Here is an 18,870-nt window from a genome sequence, read left to right as displayed (position 1 = left end):
TAGCCCGGTCACTTATTCTCTTCATGTAACTCATGTTATTTGATTTCTTGGCACGTTGTGCCCTCAGGCGTGGGAGTAGGAAGGCGCTATTTGCTCGAGTGTTTACATAGACAGATGAGCTGCTGGCGATATTGTCCTTGCAAATATAATAATGAGGTAGTTAGATAATTAGTGAAGAGGTCACTTATGAAACAGTTAGTAGATTAGATGAAGTCATCCAAATTAATAATGGCTCAGTGTTGGATTAATTGACAAAGCTCACCGTGGATTCTTCTGGACTGCAGTTAAGATTCAGTGTACGAGAAACTAGCATATCCTCTTCGGATTGCACTAGCTCATATACAACTGTCAAATTCACCTCATCGACCAATTTACTGGCGTCTTCGCTGAACATGTCTTCAGTAATATCTTCATCTGTAAGAATATCCTGATTAACTTTTGTGCTCTGTACAATGAACTCGTCAGACTGTGATTGCGGCGATGTCTCCTGTGCTTTCAGTGTTATGTTGACACTGAACTTCGATTGTGGTGGAACAATGCCCTTGGTTGGCTGTGTGCAATACTGCGCTAGGCTTGGCGTTTGGATGTAGAAGGCAAAGTAATCTCCTGTGCCGTTGGTTATCTCAAGTGAGCGCGATATCTGCTTATTTATCTGAAAACCAAAATTTAACTCGAGCGGCTCGATCCTGAGCATGTCATCACCCAAATAAGGGATTATCTGCAGAAAAGATTAGACAAGTTAGCACCAAGATGCACTCTACCTCAGAGGCTGGATTTAATAAATCGTACTTCCTCCGTTCCTAAATATAAACCTTTTTTCAGATTCCAATGCGGACTACATACGGAGCAAAATGAGTGAACGTACACTATAAAATGTATACATATATATCCGTATGTAGTTTGTATTGAAATCACTATGAAGTCTTATATTTACAAACGGAGGGAGTATAATAACTAAAGGTAGATCCGTAGAAGATGTTGGAGTTCAGAGCAGATGCTGAAGGAAGTGCTATCAATTAATTGCTCTGTGAGAGAGAACGAGACTATTGGGTACAGAGTGGTTATCCATCGTGGAGCGCACGGACTCTCCGGATCCGGCCGCACGCTCGCCGGATCTGCGTCCTGCGCAGCGTGGATGGCCCCTCGGCCGCGGCCTCCTCCACGCTCGAGCTCGAGCGCGAGGCTGTCGAAGGCGCCCCCCTGAGCCACGGCCACCTCCGCGCCCTTCACGCTGCCAGCATTGCTGCATCCGGTAGCGTGGAGTTCTCCACCGCCGCGTCCTACTCCGGCTCGACAACCGACCCCCGCGGCGGCCGGATCTAGGCCGGGATGACCTAGAGGCCCAGATGCATCCTCCTTCTCCGTGACAACTTCCCACGATCCATGTTTCCTTCCGCACACGATCCCTCTCCCCACCTTCTTGCAGCCACACCCCAACACCAATAGTCGCAACTGGATCCCATCCCTCACCTTCGCTCCTCGACCACTCTGTACGCGGTCGCCACGTCGAGATCAGACGGTGCAAGGCAGGGGCGGGCGGCAGCCGACGGAGGTGCAGCCAAATAAGAGAGGCTTTCAGAGTGCTCACCAAGGAGGAAGTCGCGGAGGTATTTCGTCCCGAATCTCCTCTCACTCATGTCCTCCGACCTCCAGCGCTAAGGTTTGCAGAGGCGGCGATTACACAAGACCCGAACGGGGCACTATGGCAGTCGGCTCTAGAGTCTAGAGCCGGCAGAGCGGGGGCCGCCAGCGGCATCCGCAATAGAGGAGCTATGGCGGTGCTCGGCGAGAAGGTAGCACATCGTCCCTGTGGATGTGAAGCCTCTTCTTTGTGACCCCGCGACTGCTCTGGTGTGGCAAAAATGTCCATGCTGAAGCGCGGCGTGGCCGTCGTCTTCCTCACCATTGTTGTTCCACTACTCAAAACAGAGCACATCGGTGTTTCTCCGGTCAACAAGGTCAGCACATACGCATGCAACCTACTCGATTAGTATTTTATTTTTAATAATCAACTTGTTTCCTATTTATTTGTGGATAGATGGATGGAAGCTAGGAAGGGAGCAGACTCAGAAAGTCAGAAGAGTTCAGATGTACCTGTAGATAGTCATGTTCCATGTTCTTCGTATCCTTAATTTCAAATTGGATTTCCATGTGTTGCATTGTTCAAACTTTTTTAATTAGCCTATTTCTGGATTATCCATATGCAGGTTGCATGTCACATATATTGTAGCTTGGAGGTGAATTTCTCCACTGTTGATGTGTTCATGGACTGATATATAGTATGATTGTTGTCAAGGTGTCCAGAGAAATCAGATTTTTGAGCTTGCGTGTCTCATATGCAATTCAATCCATATTCTTGACAACAATGATACTTTACCTCTAAAGGTTGTAGTTCTTAAGCTATGCATCGACTGTGAATACAAATCTTCCTCCTTTTAGGTTGGATATTAATGAGCTATTAGCTGATTATATGCCTCGGTGATTTTTCTGTTACGCAGTTCCTCTAGGTGTGCCCTGTTCATATTAATATTAAATAAGTAGCATCCTTGTGTTTCTCTTAGGTAAGAAAATTGCATGTCATTCACCGATTTTAAGAGATTGTGGATGACCAAGAAGTTTTCTTATATCTATGAAGGCAGACCCAAGATGAACTCCGATGTTTTTACAGGGTCCCTCTTTTTGCATTGTATTCACTACCAAAAACAGAAATTTTCCTATGGGCTGGAAACCGACAGGAAAAGGCTGCAAACCGACAGGAATAATATTTCCTGTCGGCCAACTGTCAGGAAAATCCGACAGGCATAGCTTGACAGGGAAATTACACTATGTCTGTCGGCCGGCCGAAAGAAGCATTTTTCCTGACGGCCATTTCTGACGGTGACCGACAGGAAAATACTTTTTTGTCAGCTTTAGGTTTGCCAGGGTTATGGGTCATTCCTGTCGGTCACAACCGACAGGAATTTTGTTTCTATTTCGCTGTGAGTTCAAGCCCGACAGGAATATGCTTGCATTTCGCTGTGAGTTAGTGCCCGACAGGAATTAGCATGCATTTCACTATTAGTTCATGCCCGACAGGAATTACTATGACACAGCAAGAGCATATTTACACTGTATCTAATCATCAATACAAATCATAATCATTAGATACATCCATCAGCCACAGTCACAAATTGGAAGGATAAGCTTCAATTTTGCACATCCAAAGCATCAGAAGCAATGTACATAACACTTCTCAGAGACAACAAAAGATAAATTGTTCAGTTCGCAAGCATAAGCTTCAGCTTTGCATATCCAAAGCATTATAAGCAAATTATATCACAGTTCATCTAAAGTCTTGCAACTACCAAAATGTTATCTTGTTGTCAACACCACCATTAGTTCTAAAGTCTTGCAACTACCAAAATGCTGCTTTGTTGCCAACACCACCATTAGTTAAAAAGTCTAGCTCTAAGTCAACAAAAGGCACTGCCAACGTTAGTTGTGCAAAGGTTAGTTGCGTCGATGGCCTGGTCACTGGTATTCCCACTGGAGTTGTCAGCACCACCATTTGTACCCAAATCATCATCACCAGTGTTGTCATCGGCGGCTTGGGATCTCATATGAGATGAATTAGGTGTCCCCTACATAAGAGCATTAATTTAGACACACCAGGAGATAGTCTGGATATGTTCCTTAGTTGGTAAAGTAATTGGATATCATAATTTCACAATGCGCAGATTGTTTCAGGAACCATGCAAAGTGGTAAGAGACATATAAGATACTAATCAGTCTACTACTTCTGAAACAATCTTATATGTCTCTTGACAATATGTTATCTTGTTGTCATTCACCGATTTTAAGAGATTGTGGATGACCAAGAAGTTTTCTTATATCTATGAAGGCAGACCCAAGATGAACTCCGATGTTTTTACAGGGTCCCTCTTTTTGCATTGTATTCACTACCAAAAACAGAAATTTTCCTGTGGGCTGGAAACCGACAGGAAAAGGCTGCAAACCGATAGGAATAATATTTCCTGTCGGCCAACTGTCAGGAAAATCCGACAGGCATAGCTTGACAGGGAAATTACACTATGTCTGTCGGCCGGCCGAAAGAAGCATTTTTCCTGACGGCCATTTCTGACGGTGACCGACAGGAAAATACTTTTTTGTCAGCTTTAGGTTTGCCAGGGTTATGGGTCATTCCTGTCGGTCACAACCGACAGGAATTTTGTTTCTATTTCGCTGTGAGTTCAAGCCCGACAGGAATATGCTTGCATTTCGCTGTGAGTTAGTGCCCGACAGGAATTAGCATGCATTTCACTATTAGTTCATGCCCGACAGGAATTACTGTGACACAGCAAGAGCATATTTACACTGTATCTAATCATCAATACAAATCATAATCATTAGATACATCCATCAGCCACAGTCACAAATTGGAAGGATAAGCTTCAATTTTGCACATCCAAAGCATCAGAAGGAATGTACATAACACTTCTCAGAGACAACAAAAGATAAATTGTTCAGTTCGCAAGCATAAGCTTCAGCTTTGCATATCCAAAGCATTATAAGCAAATTATATCACAGTTCATCTAAAGTCTTGCAACTACCAAAATGTTATCTTGTTGTCAACACCACCATTAGTTCTAAAGTCTTGCAACTACCAAAATGCTGCTTTGTTGCCAACACCACCATTAGTTAAAAAGTCTAGCTCTAAGTCAACAAAAGGCACTGCCAACGTTAGTTGTGCAAAGGTTAGTTGCGTCGATGGCCTGGTCACTGGTATTCCCACTGGAGTTGTCAGCACCACCATTTGTACCCAAATCATCATCACCAGTGTTGTCATCGGCGGCTTGGGATCTCATATGAGATGAATTAGGTGTCCCCTACATAAGAGCATTAATTTAGACACACCAGGAGATAGTCTGGATATGTTCTTTAGTTGGTAAAGTAATTGGATATCATAATTTCACAATGCGCAGATTGTTTCAGGAACCATGCAAAGTGGTAAGAGACATATAAGATACTAATCAGTCTACTACTTCTGAAACAATCTTATATGTCTCTTGACAACATGTTATCTTGTTGTCATTCACCGATTTTAAGAGATTGTGGATGACCAAGAAGTTTTCTTATATCTATGAAGGCAGACCCAAGATGAACTCCGATGTTTTTACAGGGTCCCTCTTTTTGCATTGTATTCACTACCAAAAACAGAAATTTTCCTGTGGGCTGGAAACCGACAGGAAAAGGCTGCAAACCGATAGGAATAATATTTCCTGTCGGCCAACTGTCAGGAAAATCCGACAGGCATAGCTTGACAGGGAAATTACACTATGTCTGTCGGCCGGCCGAAAGAAGCATTTTTCCTGACGGCCATTTCTGACGGTGACCGACAGGAAAATACTTTTTTGTCAGCTTTAGGTTTGCCAGGGTTATGGGTCATTCCTGTCGGTCACAACCGACAGGAATTTTGTTTCTATTTCGCTGTGAGTTCAAGCCCGACAGGAATATGCTTGCATTTCGCTGTGAGTTAGTGCCCGACAGGAATTAGCATGCATTTCACTATTAGTTCATGCCCGACAGGAATTACTGTGACACAGCAAGAGCATATTTACACTGTATCTAATCATCAATACAAATCATAATCATTAGATACATCCATCAGCCACAGTCACAAATTGGAAGGATAAGCTTCAATTTTGCACATCCAAAGCATCAGAAGGAATGTACATAACACTTCTCAGAGACAACAAAAGATAAATTGTTCAGTTCGCAAGCATAAGCTTCAGCTTTGCATATCCAAAGCATTATAAGCAAATTATATCACAGTTCATCTAAAGTCTTGCAACTACCAAAATGTTATCTTGTTGTCAACACCACCATTAGTTCTAAAGTCTTGCAACTACCAAAATGCTGCTTTGTTGCCAACACCACCATTAGTTAAAAAGTCTAGCTCTAAGTCAACAAAAGGCACTGCCAACGTTAGTTGTGCAAAGGTTAGTTGCGTCGATGGCCTGGTCACTGGTATTCCCACTGGAGTTGTCAGCACCACCATTTGTACCCAAATCATCATCACCAGTGTTGTCATCGGCGGCTTGGGATCTCATATGAGATGAATTAGGTGTCCCCTACATAAGAGCATTAATTTAGACACACCAGGAGATAGTCTGGATATGTTCCTTAGTTGGTAAAGTAATTGGATATCATAATTTCACAATGCGCAGATTGTTTCAGGAACCATGCAAAGTGGTAAGAGACATATAAGATACTAATCAGTCTACTACTTCTGAATCCTGGTCTTCACACGACCTTTTATCATCACTGTTGAGACTGAGAATATACACTATTTTCTAAGTATATATCTAGATATGAGGATGTACAGTCCTGTAGTACAGGAATGACACAAAGGTTAAAATTATTTCTTTAAAATCTTCTGGACAGGATTGACATTGTAGCTTAGGGTTGTGTGTCAATTTAATATAATATGAAAAAAATCAATCCCGTGCAAGCCTAGTACAAGAAAATTTTAGCTAATGGTTAAGCAAATAGGGTTTGCACAACATTAACTTGGCACGTATCCTTAAGAAAACAGAAATAGATCCAACCGCGCTGAGCATAAGTTTGGGTGCTTTAAGTTCTAAAGTCTCAAGGTTGCAATTGGGAAATGCAGTATGTTGAGAAGTCATGTGCAAAAACTTACATGTGGTTGGGAACTCGCTCCTTGGCGTAGCTCCGCTGGTAGTTCTTTTCCCATCTCCTTAAAAAGGGCCTATGAAAAAAATATGCAGAATTACAATAACTAGTTTTTTTAATCACCAATTTGGAATATGTGGACAAATTTAAAAGTACCACTAGGATTCGTTCATGCATATCCACTTTATGTTGCAGGTTCTCATTATGTCGCTGCAGGTTCTCATTATGTCGCTTCAGCTCTTCATTTTCTTGAACAGTTCGTTGATGTGCTGCTGAAGTTGACAGCCTCAATATCTTTTCTCTAGCCGTTGAGATAACATCAGCCTTCTTGATTGCCCCACCTGCTATTGCTAGTCGCCCATGGGGAATGCCGCCTAATGATTCATATAATATTTGCCCATCCAACTCTCGCTGCTCCCAATCATCAGGATGTGCGGCTCTAGCCAAATCAGAGTAATCATTCTAGAACACTAGCGATATTAACTTGTATAGATGCATGTTGAACAAGTACTTAGTGAAAAGAAGATAAGCAAGAACGTACGAAAGCTTTTTTTTGCCTTCCCGCTGAGGGTCGTGCTGGTGCTACCACTGCCATCCCAATTCTTGAGTCCAGATTTCATTGCAGCATGGACACTTGATTTTACAACCTTCGGCTACACCAGGAAAAGAGAATGCATGGTCTAGAAATCGGTTGGTTTGTTCAAGCCATAGGTTAGAAGTAATTTCACCAAACTGCCAACCACTATACATCCATGTACGATCTGCCATTTAACAAATTCTGTGTTGAAGATGGAATATATCAACTATTTGATAATTTAAGCTCAACACATCATACTTAAGATGAGCTATTTAGCAACAGCAACATATTAATTGGAAGCAAACAGATGCACACATAAGATAAAAATGTAATGCTGAAAGTTTAATGGTTACCAAAGGCTTGCTGAAATAGTGAGTCAGAAAGCTGGCTAACAAACTCCCAAAATCCACCACAATATCCCAATCAGGAGGTCCAAGTGGAAAAATTACGAGCAGCTACTGTAGCATTGTTGAGCAGTTTGTAACTAAATCAAATGGGAAGAAAGAAAAAGTAAACTTATGACAGTTATTCATCAATTCCAAACAGAAGAACGCAAATTTATTTAAATACAGATTGTGCTACTACATAATGAAAGGCAATGAGAAAGCTATTGATGTATTTTTCATAAAGGGAAATGAAATTGAACAAACGTGCTTCCATGCTTTACTAGAGGACATACATACAGAACGAATTATGTAAAACATGTATAGTGGAGGAAAGGGAGCAGAACGAATTATGTACAGAAACCAGAACAAGGACACAGGTACAAATCCAATGAGCACTTCCGTTTGGAGCATGTACAGTGGAGGAAGGGGTTAGAAGGAATTACAGAAATCTGCTCTGTACGCGCGTACCAAAGGTGAAACACAGTCGATCTGGTGAGGTGGTGGAGCATTGTGCCAGATCCAAGCGAGCCTCAGTTCCTTCCAAACGAAGCACATGACCAGAGGAGCTGAAAAAGAACACACGCACAGATCCAATGAATAAATACTGAAACACTTCCGTCCGGAAGAGATGCGACGGTGCACACAGCCGGGGAAAGAAACTGAGATGGAGAGAGCATGTAGTGGAGTTTCATAGCTAGGCACCTGGATGGGGAATGGCCGTGGTTGGAGGAGGATGGGGTGGCAACGGCGGCTAGAACGGTGACGACGACGACTCGGACGAGGACGGCCATGTTCGATGCAGAGGCGACGGGTTGGTGGTCAACGACACAAGGAATAGAGCAAGGGCGTAGATGAGAGGTTGGGGAGGCGAGGGATTTGGGGTGCAGCCGGCGGCGAGGGATTTGGGGTCGCTAGGGATTGGGGTCGCTCTCGTTCTAGAAAGGACTCGGTGAGACTGGAAACCGATTTGGGGATTTTTTTTACCGTAGGCTTTGACCACAGGTGCGACCTTGGGCCGAAATATTGGTAAGCAGCGGGACAATTTGGCGCACATCGCGAATCCATGGCGCGAAATGGGCTAATCCTGTGGGCCGTGCGCTAACCGACAGCCATAGGGCTATTCCTGTGAGTTTCTTTGCTAGCGCACAGGTAAATGATACCCTTCCTGACGTGGAGGTTTGGGCCGACAGGATAAGCGATCTATCCCTGTGAGCCAGTGCGGGCCCGACAGGAAAATAAATGACGCACAGTAAAATTTCAGTTTCTGGTAGTGATTGGTATAGGCTATTGTTTTCTTGAGATTCCCACTTTACCTATGAGTAATCTTTCTTACAACACCGATGATATATTTTCCCTTTCAGCTCCCTGATTCAAAGTTTGGCTGGGTTTGACAATGTTTACTGTCTTTATGAATGTCACCATACAAGCTACACTTCAAAATTTATTTGCAAGGTATATTTTTTAGACACTAAATTAAGGCTTATTGGAACAGAATGATTAACTACCTGAATATGTGATTGCAACAGAGAAGTCCAAGAAACTCAGACACTTTGTCACTGAGGCTAAGAAGAATGTGCTTTGTCTCATATCGCGGCACTTGTCAAAAGGATGCTACACAAAGGCATGTTTTTGTTTGGGTTCATCAACTTACTTGGTGACATTGAGGCAAATCAGGTTGATGAATTTAACGCATTCCATAAGTGGGTGAAATTCGCCTTTGACAAGTATGTGAATTTTCTTCTTTACCATCTGTCTGATCTGCATCATTAGCTTTTGTGTTTATTTCTTGTAGGTTAGTAAACTTCTCCCTTCATTATATTCTCTGTATGCAGACAGGAACGCGCCACCGATTACTCTCTTTGATAACCGGCCACTCCTGATCCAACTCTAGGTTCTGCACAATGTGTCGCCAGCGGCGACCGTGGCGCATGATGCCATGTGTCTCGCGCTGTACCAGTGCAGGCTAGACGTCCACATGCTCCGCCACGCCACCAAGTCACTCATGTCGACAAGCAGAATGAGCTCTTGTCGACAGCAGCCGTGCGGCATGATGGTGTGTCATCCTCGCTGCACTAGCTGGCGCACCGGCTACCAATCCAGCTGGTACGTGATGCCGCACACTCGGTCATGGGCTCATGGAGACAAACTCCAATCTGAAGGATGGGAAACAAGATCGGTGGTCATGCACCGTGCGGATTGAACCTGTCAAGGGCATGGATGTGAAGATCGATATGTGATGTGTAAGTGCCGCAATGATTTTGGTGGTACCGATTGTTACTGTAACCAGGCTTCGGCCAGAATCTTACGTTTCTCTTCTTCCAATAGATACGACAATGCTCCTGCCAAAATTTTGGAAATAAAACTTATCTTGTTGGCAAACCTGAGATGTCATGCTTATCATAAGTTGTTGATTGCAAATGTCACAATTAAGAGAACAATCCAGCAAATACCATAAAATTTGATTCGCAAACCATACGCCAAATTAATTTATACAACAGAAAGCTCCAAAATCTGCATGAGAATAAAGTTCTGAATGAAAATGAAGAAAGCATCAACTATCCTGAACTACTCGACTTTCTGGTTGTGTCGATTTGCTGCGTGAAACATCTCAGGGACTGTCCCCGGCGAATCAATAATCTACGACAGCCGAGAGGGCTGAGGCAAAGCTAATTGTATCCTGGTAAAGTGTGTGTGCGTGTGGCTTTCTTTCATTGTGTGTGCGTTCTTGAGATATGAACCTTGAGCTGAGAGAGTTCATGAGAGAAGAAGAGAGTGTTGTGAGAGGCAACACCGAGGAAGAAGAAGCGGTGCAGCGAGGATGGGGGCGTAAACAGTGAGAATGCGGGGCAACGAACGCCGGCGACGGCGAGGCCGAGTCGTGCACGAGCGGGAGCGAGTCCAAATTTGATAGGTGTGGGTCGAGGGTGCGGTATCGTCGAAGTTGATGCAGGTCAGGGGCTTAAAGGGATGGTTGTGGCGGCGGCAAGCAACGATGGTGGGGGAGGTTGAGAGGAGGGCGGGGCAATGTGCAGCAGCGCCCGCCGGCCGCGGGGATGGAGGCAGATAGATGGGGCGGGCTAGTCCGGTTACATCGGGAGGTGGTCTATTGGGACATCTACACCCTATATAAAAAATAGTAATTCAACAAAATTCAAAAAATTCTGAAAATATTTTTTAAATAAACTTGACTTTCGATTATACTCATGAGAAAAATTCCACAAAAAGAAACCCCCCTTTGACTTCTTTTCAAAAGAGACAATTTTTTGGTCAAAATAGTGTGAATAGTGATCTATAATAGCAAATAGGTCAACATTTTTTTCGTGAAATTTTATATACTAGTGCAAAAGTAAGTCAAGGTTATTCTAAAAATAGTTCTTACCTATTCTGACTTTTTGTTTAATTATTAAAAAGATCCCCATATAGGGTGTATCTACAACCAAAAACCAAAGTGTATTTCCCGGTTGCATTGGGAGTAAAAGAAGATGAAGTTGAAGATGAAGAATGCATTGTCTATTTTGGCCGTTGGATCAAGATCTAGAGGTTCAAAGATGAAGTTTGCAGGTACGTGACGTTTAGCTGTTCACATTTTCATACCTCAATAATTTCACACCTTGTTCAAGAATTCATCTGATTAACTAGTTAACTTGCCAATTAATCCCTGCTCATAGGGTCATCAAGTAGCCGATAAACTGAGAAGTCGTCCGATTAATGGATTAACTTGCCGATTAATCCCCACTCGCCAGCCAACCGAGCAGCTACCAGTTAACGCTTTCCTTAAAAATGATTTCACATGCTAATCAAACATCAACCTCTTCACATATTAAATATATACAATATTTTTGTTAGAAAAGACATTCAAGCATGATTCGCATGGAGTTCTCATTGTAACTTGGTTTCTAGAATCTCCATCCCATGCCCCCTCCGCTCTGTCATACCCCACAGTGTTCAAAGCCAAATCCAACACTCTATCCTAAGCCCATCCTTAGCTCCACCCATGGGGTCAATCCGGACGCCTATGCCATTCTAATTTCTCTAAGCATTCTCTTCTTTGGCAGCAATAGTGTGTGTTGCCCCCCACCAGTGCAAAGGTTTGCAAGATTCTCTCGAGTAAGAAACCAAGGTTATCAATTCACAAAATTAACATGTTCTGGTTTATTGATCAGCTGTACAACAGAGGTTAATAAATTCTCTTGTGTCCCCAACAACTCTAGAAGGTATTTGGTTGGGATTTTCCTTGGCTTTTGCACTTTGGTTTATAAGCCAAAAAAGCTCCTATTTATGGGCTTTCGGCTTTTGCCTATAAATATGCCAAAAGTCAAAGCCAAAGTTAAAAGCATGTAAATAGGTGCTTTTTGTCTTATAAGACAAAGTGCAAAAGCAAAGTGAAAACCAACCAAACACCCTCATATGCCTCGCGTGTTGTCGTGGAACAATGTGAAAACTAATGAATAAATTATTTAAAAAAACTAATATAAGAGTGTTCTCGGTTTAAATTTAAAAAGTTAAAGTTATCAAATATGTGAAATGTTATATATAATATGAGAAAAAAATATTTATGTTAAACTTAGCATGACATGACCTTTAACAAAAAATGTGAAGCCTGAACCCTTTTTTCTCAAAGCACCCAACACATATCCCGTGCATTTAGATATATTATAACCGAGCACTCTTCCAGCCCTCTCACACCATCACCGTTTTCGACCGTCAGATCTAGAAGTTTTGGACTTTTTGGTCGTTGGATGCATGTTCGGCCCCACTGGGGGGTGCTAGACGCCCTGGGACGATGCTCCCGCAACAAAATCGGCAACCTACTGCAATTTGGGCCAGTTGGGCCTATATCATCCAATTTATCTCGGCCAATTTATTGTGAAAAAAAACACAATCACGCGAGCAGAAAAAGGGGTGGGTTTGCGCTTCATCGGTCTGGATTTGCGCCTCGTTCGTGTGACTTCTGGCGAGAGGGTTCTCGGGGCGATGCCACGGTGATGTAATGAGAGAAGCGATTGTCGCTATAGATTAAAGTACAACCGTTACAGGACTTTAATGACGCGCGATCTGCGCCACTCACCCTACGGCGGATAATTATAGATCAGTTACCATGTCGATTTCGCGTCCATATAGTCTCCTCCGTCCGGCTGTTCCATCCCCACCTCTTTTGTTGTTTTGTCTTCTCTGCTTTCCCTTCTACCAGATCATTCTCCAACAAATTGGGAATTCATATTGTATTGATGCTGGTTTTCTACTCCCAAGTCCCAATTGAATGCAGAGTGCTCTCAGTACATAATATAGATTGATGAGCTTTTTTGCGGGTGAGATTGATGAGCTATGGAGAGGTGACGACCATGGCGGGCGCGAGGCCACAACGCCAGCTGTGGTGGCGACTTGCCCAATGGAGCTGAGGAGAGTCGTCGAGATGTGGGCCTGAGCCGCCGGCGGGGGCGGTAGCTCCTGTATAAGGAGCTCCTTCACAACCCATGTTGCCTTCTCGCTGCAGGTCCGATCTGTCTTCCAACCTGGATATTGTATAGATTCATCCATGTCGAACCCTGATTGCGCCAATTCTATAATTGATAGGATGAGATGTCTTGTCCAGAATTAATGTATCCGTTTGAGATTCTATAGGATGCAAGGGAGTAGGAAATTAGCACAATGTGAAGAATTATCTACCTCTTTGTTTTCTAATTATCTATGAAAAGTGTATGAACGATAGGGCATGACAAATGCTTGATACTTGTTCTATGGTTGTTCCAAATTTTTGTGGGATGTATAGTGGATATAGGGGCTGTTTCACATCTGAAAATTCATCCCATGTAACTTCCAGGTTACACCTTCCCCTCTTCTGCTTTCAAATTAAATCTTCAGGTTAGCACACGTTGATGTTATTTAGATCTGGTAGCTATAGTGGATCATTTGAGGGGTGCCGGAACTACTTTTACTTTTTCAATGCATTTCTTTTCTTTTCATGCTATTTACTGGATCCTAATGACGCCATCATTCAGGCTACATAAGGAAATTCATAGTGTGCCAGTTAACATGAATCAGTTGAGCATTCATGTGCTGCTTTCGAGTGTTATGAATAGTCCACCAAAATAGCTTCTAAGCTAATTCAGGTACACATGCATATTCCATGTAATGTGAGAGGAGGGAGGATATTGGTTTGGTTGACTTGCGTATATTGTAATAACACATGCAATATGTATTTCAGATATTGAAGAATAATAAAGATTACTGTTGTTCCTTATGAAGTAGATGCACAAATAACATTCCTAATTTTAAATAAGCCCATTGATGTTGTAATTGTCGAGGATTCGTATTTCACACCATTTGCCATCTCTAGAGTAAGTGCACTCCTACAATTATCTGGCTTCGGCATGTTGTATAACTCAGACTTGCATTTGACATATTGCATAATAGTTGGAAATCGGTGCGAAACAAGCTTAAGAGTCATGATAAGGTAAAACATGTCTTATCGGTGTCTATTGGGCATACTACCTTAACCATTTCATGGAAAAAACATAAAAGTGTGTGGCATTGCCGTCCTACAAGATAAGGTAGTCCTAAGAAAGGAAAATATGTGCTACGCACAAGCATAATAAATAGTTCTAGAAATGAATACAACAACCAAACAAAAAGTTTATTGATCAAACTTTTAAATCTTATCACTACCTTAACCATTTCGTGGAAAAAACATAAAAGTGTGTGGCGTTGCCATCCTACAAGATAAGGTAGTCCTAAGAAAGAAAAATATGTGCTACGCACAAGCGTAATAAATAGTTCTAGAAATGAATACAGTAACCAAACAAAAAGTTAGTTGATCGAACTTTTGTATCTTACCAGTTATTCGACATATATGAATTGTGTGTTGCAGCATCTCCTTCCATAAAAATAAAATTAAAAATATATGTAGGATCTCCTGTACCATTATATTGTTAAAATGGATGGGTGCGGCAACATGCTCCTCTGCTCTTTTCCTCCATTTTTCTTTACCTCTCTAGATTTTAAGCAATCGAAAGAAAAACCAATTGCTTGCTGGAGTCAACGAATTATATAGCACAATATACTATATAGTCCATGAGCGTCTTAAATTTATGTTGCTATTATCACCATACGGGGTTTACTCTTGCTCATTATTTAGAGATTTTGCTCCAGATCACGTGGTCAATTTTCATGTATATATAGGTACACATGAAATGCAACACATAGGAGAGAATACCATGTTTCTTCATTAAGCATTAGCTCACATTGTGTGTAATGCAGACATAGTGCATGCTGTTTTTTAGTTCAGACATTCCATCTGCAAGTTATGCAGTATGGTGTTGCTTGTTCTGATATCTCTGTATATATCATTTTTTTAGTTGGATACCAGCTCTGGTTTCTGAGATTGTGAAGCATCACATTTTCCTTCAAGTATTATGGTTGGGTGCATCTGCCCTCCAAATTCGTACTCGGTAACAAAACGTAGTTGTTACGATGGCAAGATTTTGGAAATCCAAATATCTGAGATTTCTGTTGAGATTTCTGTTCATATTGTTGAAGCTTGCTCTTGTGAGTTTTTTTTCTTTGCAGGTTGTTTAACAATAACCATTCGACCTTCTTGCTTTTCTTTACTTTTAACCTATAATATAAGCGATGGTGCTATTCTAACCATATTCCAATGCATCAGGAACGAACATTTCATAGTACAAATAGACGGGCGCAGCAACGCGCGCCAACGATGATCTAGTGTCATACAAAACTTAACGCAGAAGGTTAACTTGTGATTAACATGCACGACTTGACTCCATTGAAAAAAATACATGCATGACTTCATGACGTGGCACAGTTTCCATGGACATATTAATGGAAAATTTTAACTTACACAACATGCATGACTTGAGAATCTCACACAATTTGATTGCATGGCTATGAATAATTTACATTTATGTGCAAGCACACATATGAAGAAAAATCCAGTAGTGAGGGCTAGCTATTTAGGTGTGAAAGATAAAAGTTTTCTTAGATTATTGTCTGAATATTTTTTTTGATGTTTGGATGCATATTTGGTGTAGGCAAGTGTGTACATATGCTAGAGTGTTTTTTATGGAATTACTTCCTCCGTCCTTTGAAGAGTGTACATCCAACTTTGTTGAAAAGTCAAACATTTTTATGTTTGACCATATTTATATAATAATACATCAACATTTATGCCATCAAATTAGTAGCATTAGATTCATGATAAAACACTACTGGAATCAGCTTATTTGCCGTCTGCCAGTTCTTTGCCGTCAGCTGGCGGACGGCAAAGAGGCACTTTGCCGTCTGCTTGCAAAAAACAGACGGCAAAGAACTGACAGACGGCAAAGATGCCAGTTGCCATCAGCCAATTATTTGCCGTCTGCCAGCAGATGGTAAAGAATCTTTACCATGTGCTGGCGGACGGCAAAGAGGTGGGGCTATCTCTTTTTTTGCGGGTACAAAGAAAATCTTTGACCCCCACCTCCTCTCTTTGTCTCCCCTCCCTCCGCACGCCCCCCACCTCCTCTCTCTCTCTCCTCTCTCTCTCTCCCGCTCGTCTCTCCCTCTCCCTCGCGCGAGCACCTACAGCGGCCGATTTCGGCGAGCTCCGACGGGATTCGACGCCGCCCAGCACACCCACGTGACCCCCCTCGCCCCGCTCCTCCATCCCCTCCGACCAGATCTGACTCGCGCGTCCTCCAGCGACCATGCGTGACCCTCCCTTGCGGCTAGGGTTTCGGCCACCACATCGCCGGCGTGGCTCCGGTGTTGCTCCAGTGACTCAGGTGAGTCTCTTCACTCCTCCTCGTCACATCCATCCCTCTCTTTCTCACCGCGTCGCGTCGCGTCTCCTCTCCCTCACAGATCCATCACGCCGAGAAGCCATGGACGGGAAGGACACCATGGACGGGAAGGACGCCGTGGAGGACGCAGCTCCACCACTGCCCCAACACCATCCAGGTCCGCCCCTTCTCCTCTCCTCCCCTCTTGGATTTCTTCTTTTCCTGCCTTGCACCCGTCCACTCAAGTTCTAAACCAAACAAGAAAAATTAGCAATCTTGTTTTTGCTGCATATGCAATAATGGTTGAGGAGGACTCAGTTGTTCACTTCTATAATTGTGCCATAAATCGGTTTACTCTGCTTGAGGGCTGCCGTGGTTAGCTCGATTTGATAGGGTCCTTACTACATATGATGCAGGGATTTAACTTGACTTGTTAATAATGAGTGTCAATCAATCAAACACAAGGAAACTAAATGCTTACTATTTTGTATAGTGATCGTTGTGTTGTGTATAGGTAAAACTTGTGTTGTCCTTATCTACTTCGGAGGCATCATCATGTGTTGTCAATTTAGTTTCTGCCATGGTTTTGGTTTGGTCCTGCTTATGCCAAATCGATCATTCACTGCTTGTGCCCTTGGTTGGCGCCTTCATGCCCGTGCTCTCACTGGCGCCGCCGTTGTGGTGCTCTCTGGCAAGCTCCGGCTTGTTGTGGTGGTGTTGGTTGTGATGCTGGTCACACCATAGTGATGGTGTGGCTGCATCCTGCTTCGGCTACAACTCCTTTTGGTGAGCTTCTCCTTGCTCCCCTCCTGATCTCTCTAATGCATAGCTCTTGATCTTGTTGGATGTGAGGCTCTATTAGCTGTGGTTAGCTGCTGTAGATGAGCATCAACTTGTATTGGAGCTCTCTGTGATGGATTCTTGCTGTGTCAGGGTTTTGGTCTGTGACCATCTATGTGTATTTGTGAAGTATATATACTCCTATACTGATCTGTTCTATGTAGTTGATCCTGGAGTTGTTACTTTGGTCAGTTACTTTACTCATGAACGGATACTCACTTGTTCTTAGTTATTTTACTTCTAATACTGATATGAACAGATACCACTTGGTTTGGCTATTCCTATTTGTCTCTTTCTAATAGCCTATGAACAGATACTATACTTGGTTTTGGCTGTTACTTTCCTAGTTTTCTACTAATAAGACAGATACTACATCTGATTTGGGCAGTGATGCTGGTCTGAGCCCCCCTCTCTTAGGCTTAATTTACATGTGACTATCCCTGTGCTGTGATGAACTAGCCCTGGCACTTCCAGGCTGTCTGAGCACATAATCCCTCAAGTATACCTTGAGGTCTTCTGTAGCTCTCCTTAATAGTTATCTCTTCTAAGCTGCTGGTGGTTGGATGTGTTGGGACTTGGTCTGGTTGGCTGGTTGTGATGTATATCTCCTCCTGGAGCTTTGTTTTTGGCGTTGCACAGTGACATGTACCTATTGTCACTAGACAAAACTGATTGTGGTGATGAAGTCTAATCTTTGGCTTTAATCACTAGTTTTTAGTTGGCTTAATTCCTGGAGCTAGTACTGATAGTGGTCTTTGTGTTGGCATTTAACTTACTGCTAATTGTGGTGGCTTCTTGATTGGGTCCTTGGCTGGTTCTCTTCTTTGGCTCTTTGGTATTGGTTTACTCTATTTGGCTTTCTAATTAAGATCACTTTGAAAATCAGGATCTTAACTAAGATTATCTTGATCTCAAGTACTGGCTCCTACAGGATTGCATTTCACCAAGTGAAATGCTACATTTCTACTCCTAACCCATTCTCTCTTTCTTAGTGTTTTTGTTATGCAGGTTGGAAGAAAAGAAGAAGATCCAGAGAAGATCTTAGTAATAAGATAGTTTTTAGGAAAATAGATATTTAGTTTTAGATCATTCCTTGTAATATTTGTTGGATATGTGTTCATGGATATGTGTTGGATATATATGTGTTCATGACTATATATTGGTAACATGTGTTGGATATGTGTTCATGGATATGTGTGGATATATATGTGTTGATGAGTATTGGTAATATGTGTTGGATATGCTATATTGGTCATACCTATAGTCTGTGTTTGATTGTGTTTGATTTTCTATGAAAATGAATTGATATAAGAAGAAACAGAATTAATGCCTATTTGGTCTCTTTGCCATCTGCCAACAGATGGCAAAGAGCCTGCAGCCTTTGTCGTCTGCCAGCAGATGGCAAAGAGCCGTGCCCTTTGCCATCTGCCAGCAGATGGTAAAGAGTCGTGCCCTTTGCCGTCCGCCACTGACGGCAAAGGCCTCTTTGCCGTCCGCTGCAAAAAACAGACGGCAAAGAAGGCCTTTGCCGACCCTGTCTTTGCCGCCGCTGTTTGCCGTCCGTGGCGGACGGCAAAGGCCTTTGCCGTCCGCCATCCTAGTCTTTGCCGTCCGC

General features: G+C 42.7%; 1 protein-coding gene, 1 long non-coding RNA gene and 1 pseudogene across 9 annotated transcripts in view; 1 reads left to right on the top strand and 2 right to left on the bottom strand.

The window, feature by feature from the left end:
* The first annotated feature begins 1,772 nt into the window (after positions 1-1,772).
* LOC119280279 lies at positions 1,773-9,441 on the top strand (annotated as a pseudogene).
* LOC119278862 lies at positions 5,714-8,582 on the bottom strand. Of its 7 annotated transcripts, none has more exons than XM_037560205.1 (7): positions 8,341-8,582; positions 8,107-8,204; positions 7,606-7,736; positions 7,217-7,328; positions 6,832-7,137; positions 6,683-6,751; positions 5,714-6,110 (listed from the first exon to the last, which is right to left on the bottom strand). In XM_037560205.1, exons 4-7 carry the CDS (start codon positions 7,268-7,270, stop codon positions 5,943-5,945), a joined length of 597 nt encoding a protein of 198 aa, XP_037416102.1. In that variant the 5' UTR covers positions 7,271-7,328; positions 7,606-7,736; positions 8,107-8,204; positions 8,341-8,582; the 3' UTR covers positions 5,714-5,942. The 7 variants fall into 7 exon arrangements, with proteins under 7 accessions (XP_037416102.1, XP_037416099.1, XP_037416100.1 ...); XM_037560202.1 differs by having other exon boundaries at positions 7,217-7,453; positions 8,341-8,581; XM_037560203.1 differs by having other exon boundaries at positions 7,217-7,436; positions 8,341-8,581.
* A 2,829-nt stretch (positions 9,442-12,270) lies between the features above and the next one.
* Positions 12,271-18,870, bottom strand: part of LOC119282621 — a 29,387-nt gene continuing 22,787 nt past the window's right edge. For both annotated transcript variants that reach the window (XR_005138804.1, XR_005138805.1), the window contains one exon: positions 12,271-13,254. This is a non-coding gene — a long non-coding RNA (uncharacterized LOC119282621). The remainder of the gene's footprint in view (positions 13,255-18,870) is intronic.

The sequence above is a fragment of the Triticum dicoccoides genome, chromosome 3B (assembly GCF_002162155.2).
Source record: "Triticum dicoccoides isolate Atlit2015 ecotype Zavitan chromosome 3B, WEW_v2.0, whole genome shotgun sequence".
NCBI classification, from domain to species: domain Eukaryota; kingdom Viridiplantae; phylum Streptophyta; class Magnoliopsida; order Poales; family Poaceae; genus Triticum; species Triticum dicoccoides.
The sequence above is the reverse complement of the archived record's forward strand: the minus strand, read 5'-3'. Positions and strand labels throughout refer to the sequence as shown.

Excerpts from the sequence above, each read along its gene's own strand:
- LOC119278862 (XM_037560205.1), bottom strand. The coding sequence starts at position 7,270 with ATGGCAGTGGTAGCACCAGCACGACCCTCAGCGGGAAGGCAAAAAAAA. Across the intron at positions 7,138-7,216 it reads GAAGGCAAAAAAAAGCTTTC|AATGATTACTCTGATTTGGC; the intron begins GTACGTTCTTGC and ends CTAGTGTTCTAG. Across the intron at positions 6,752-6,831 it reads TGCATGAACGAATCCTAGTG|GCCCTTTTTAAGGAGATGGG; the intron begins GTACTTTTAAAT and ends TTTTTTTCATAG.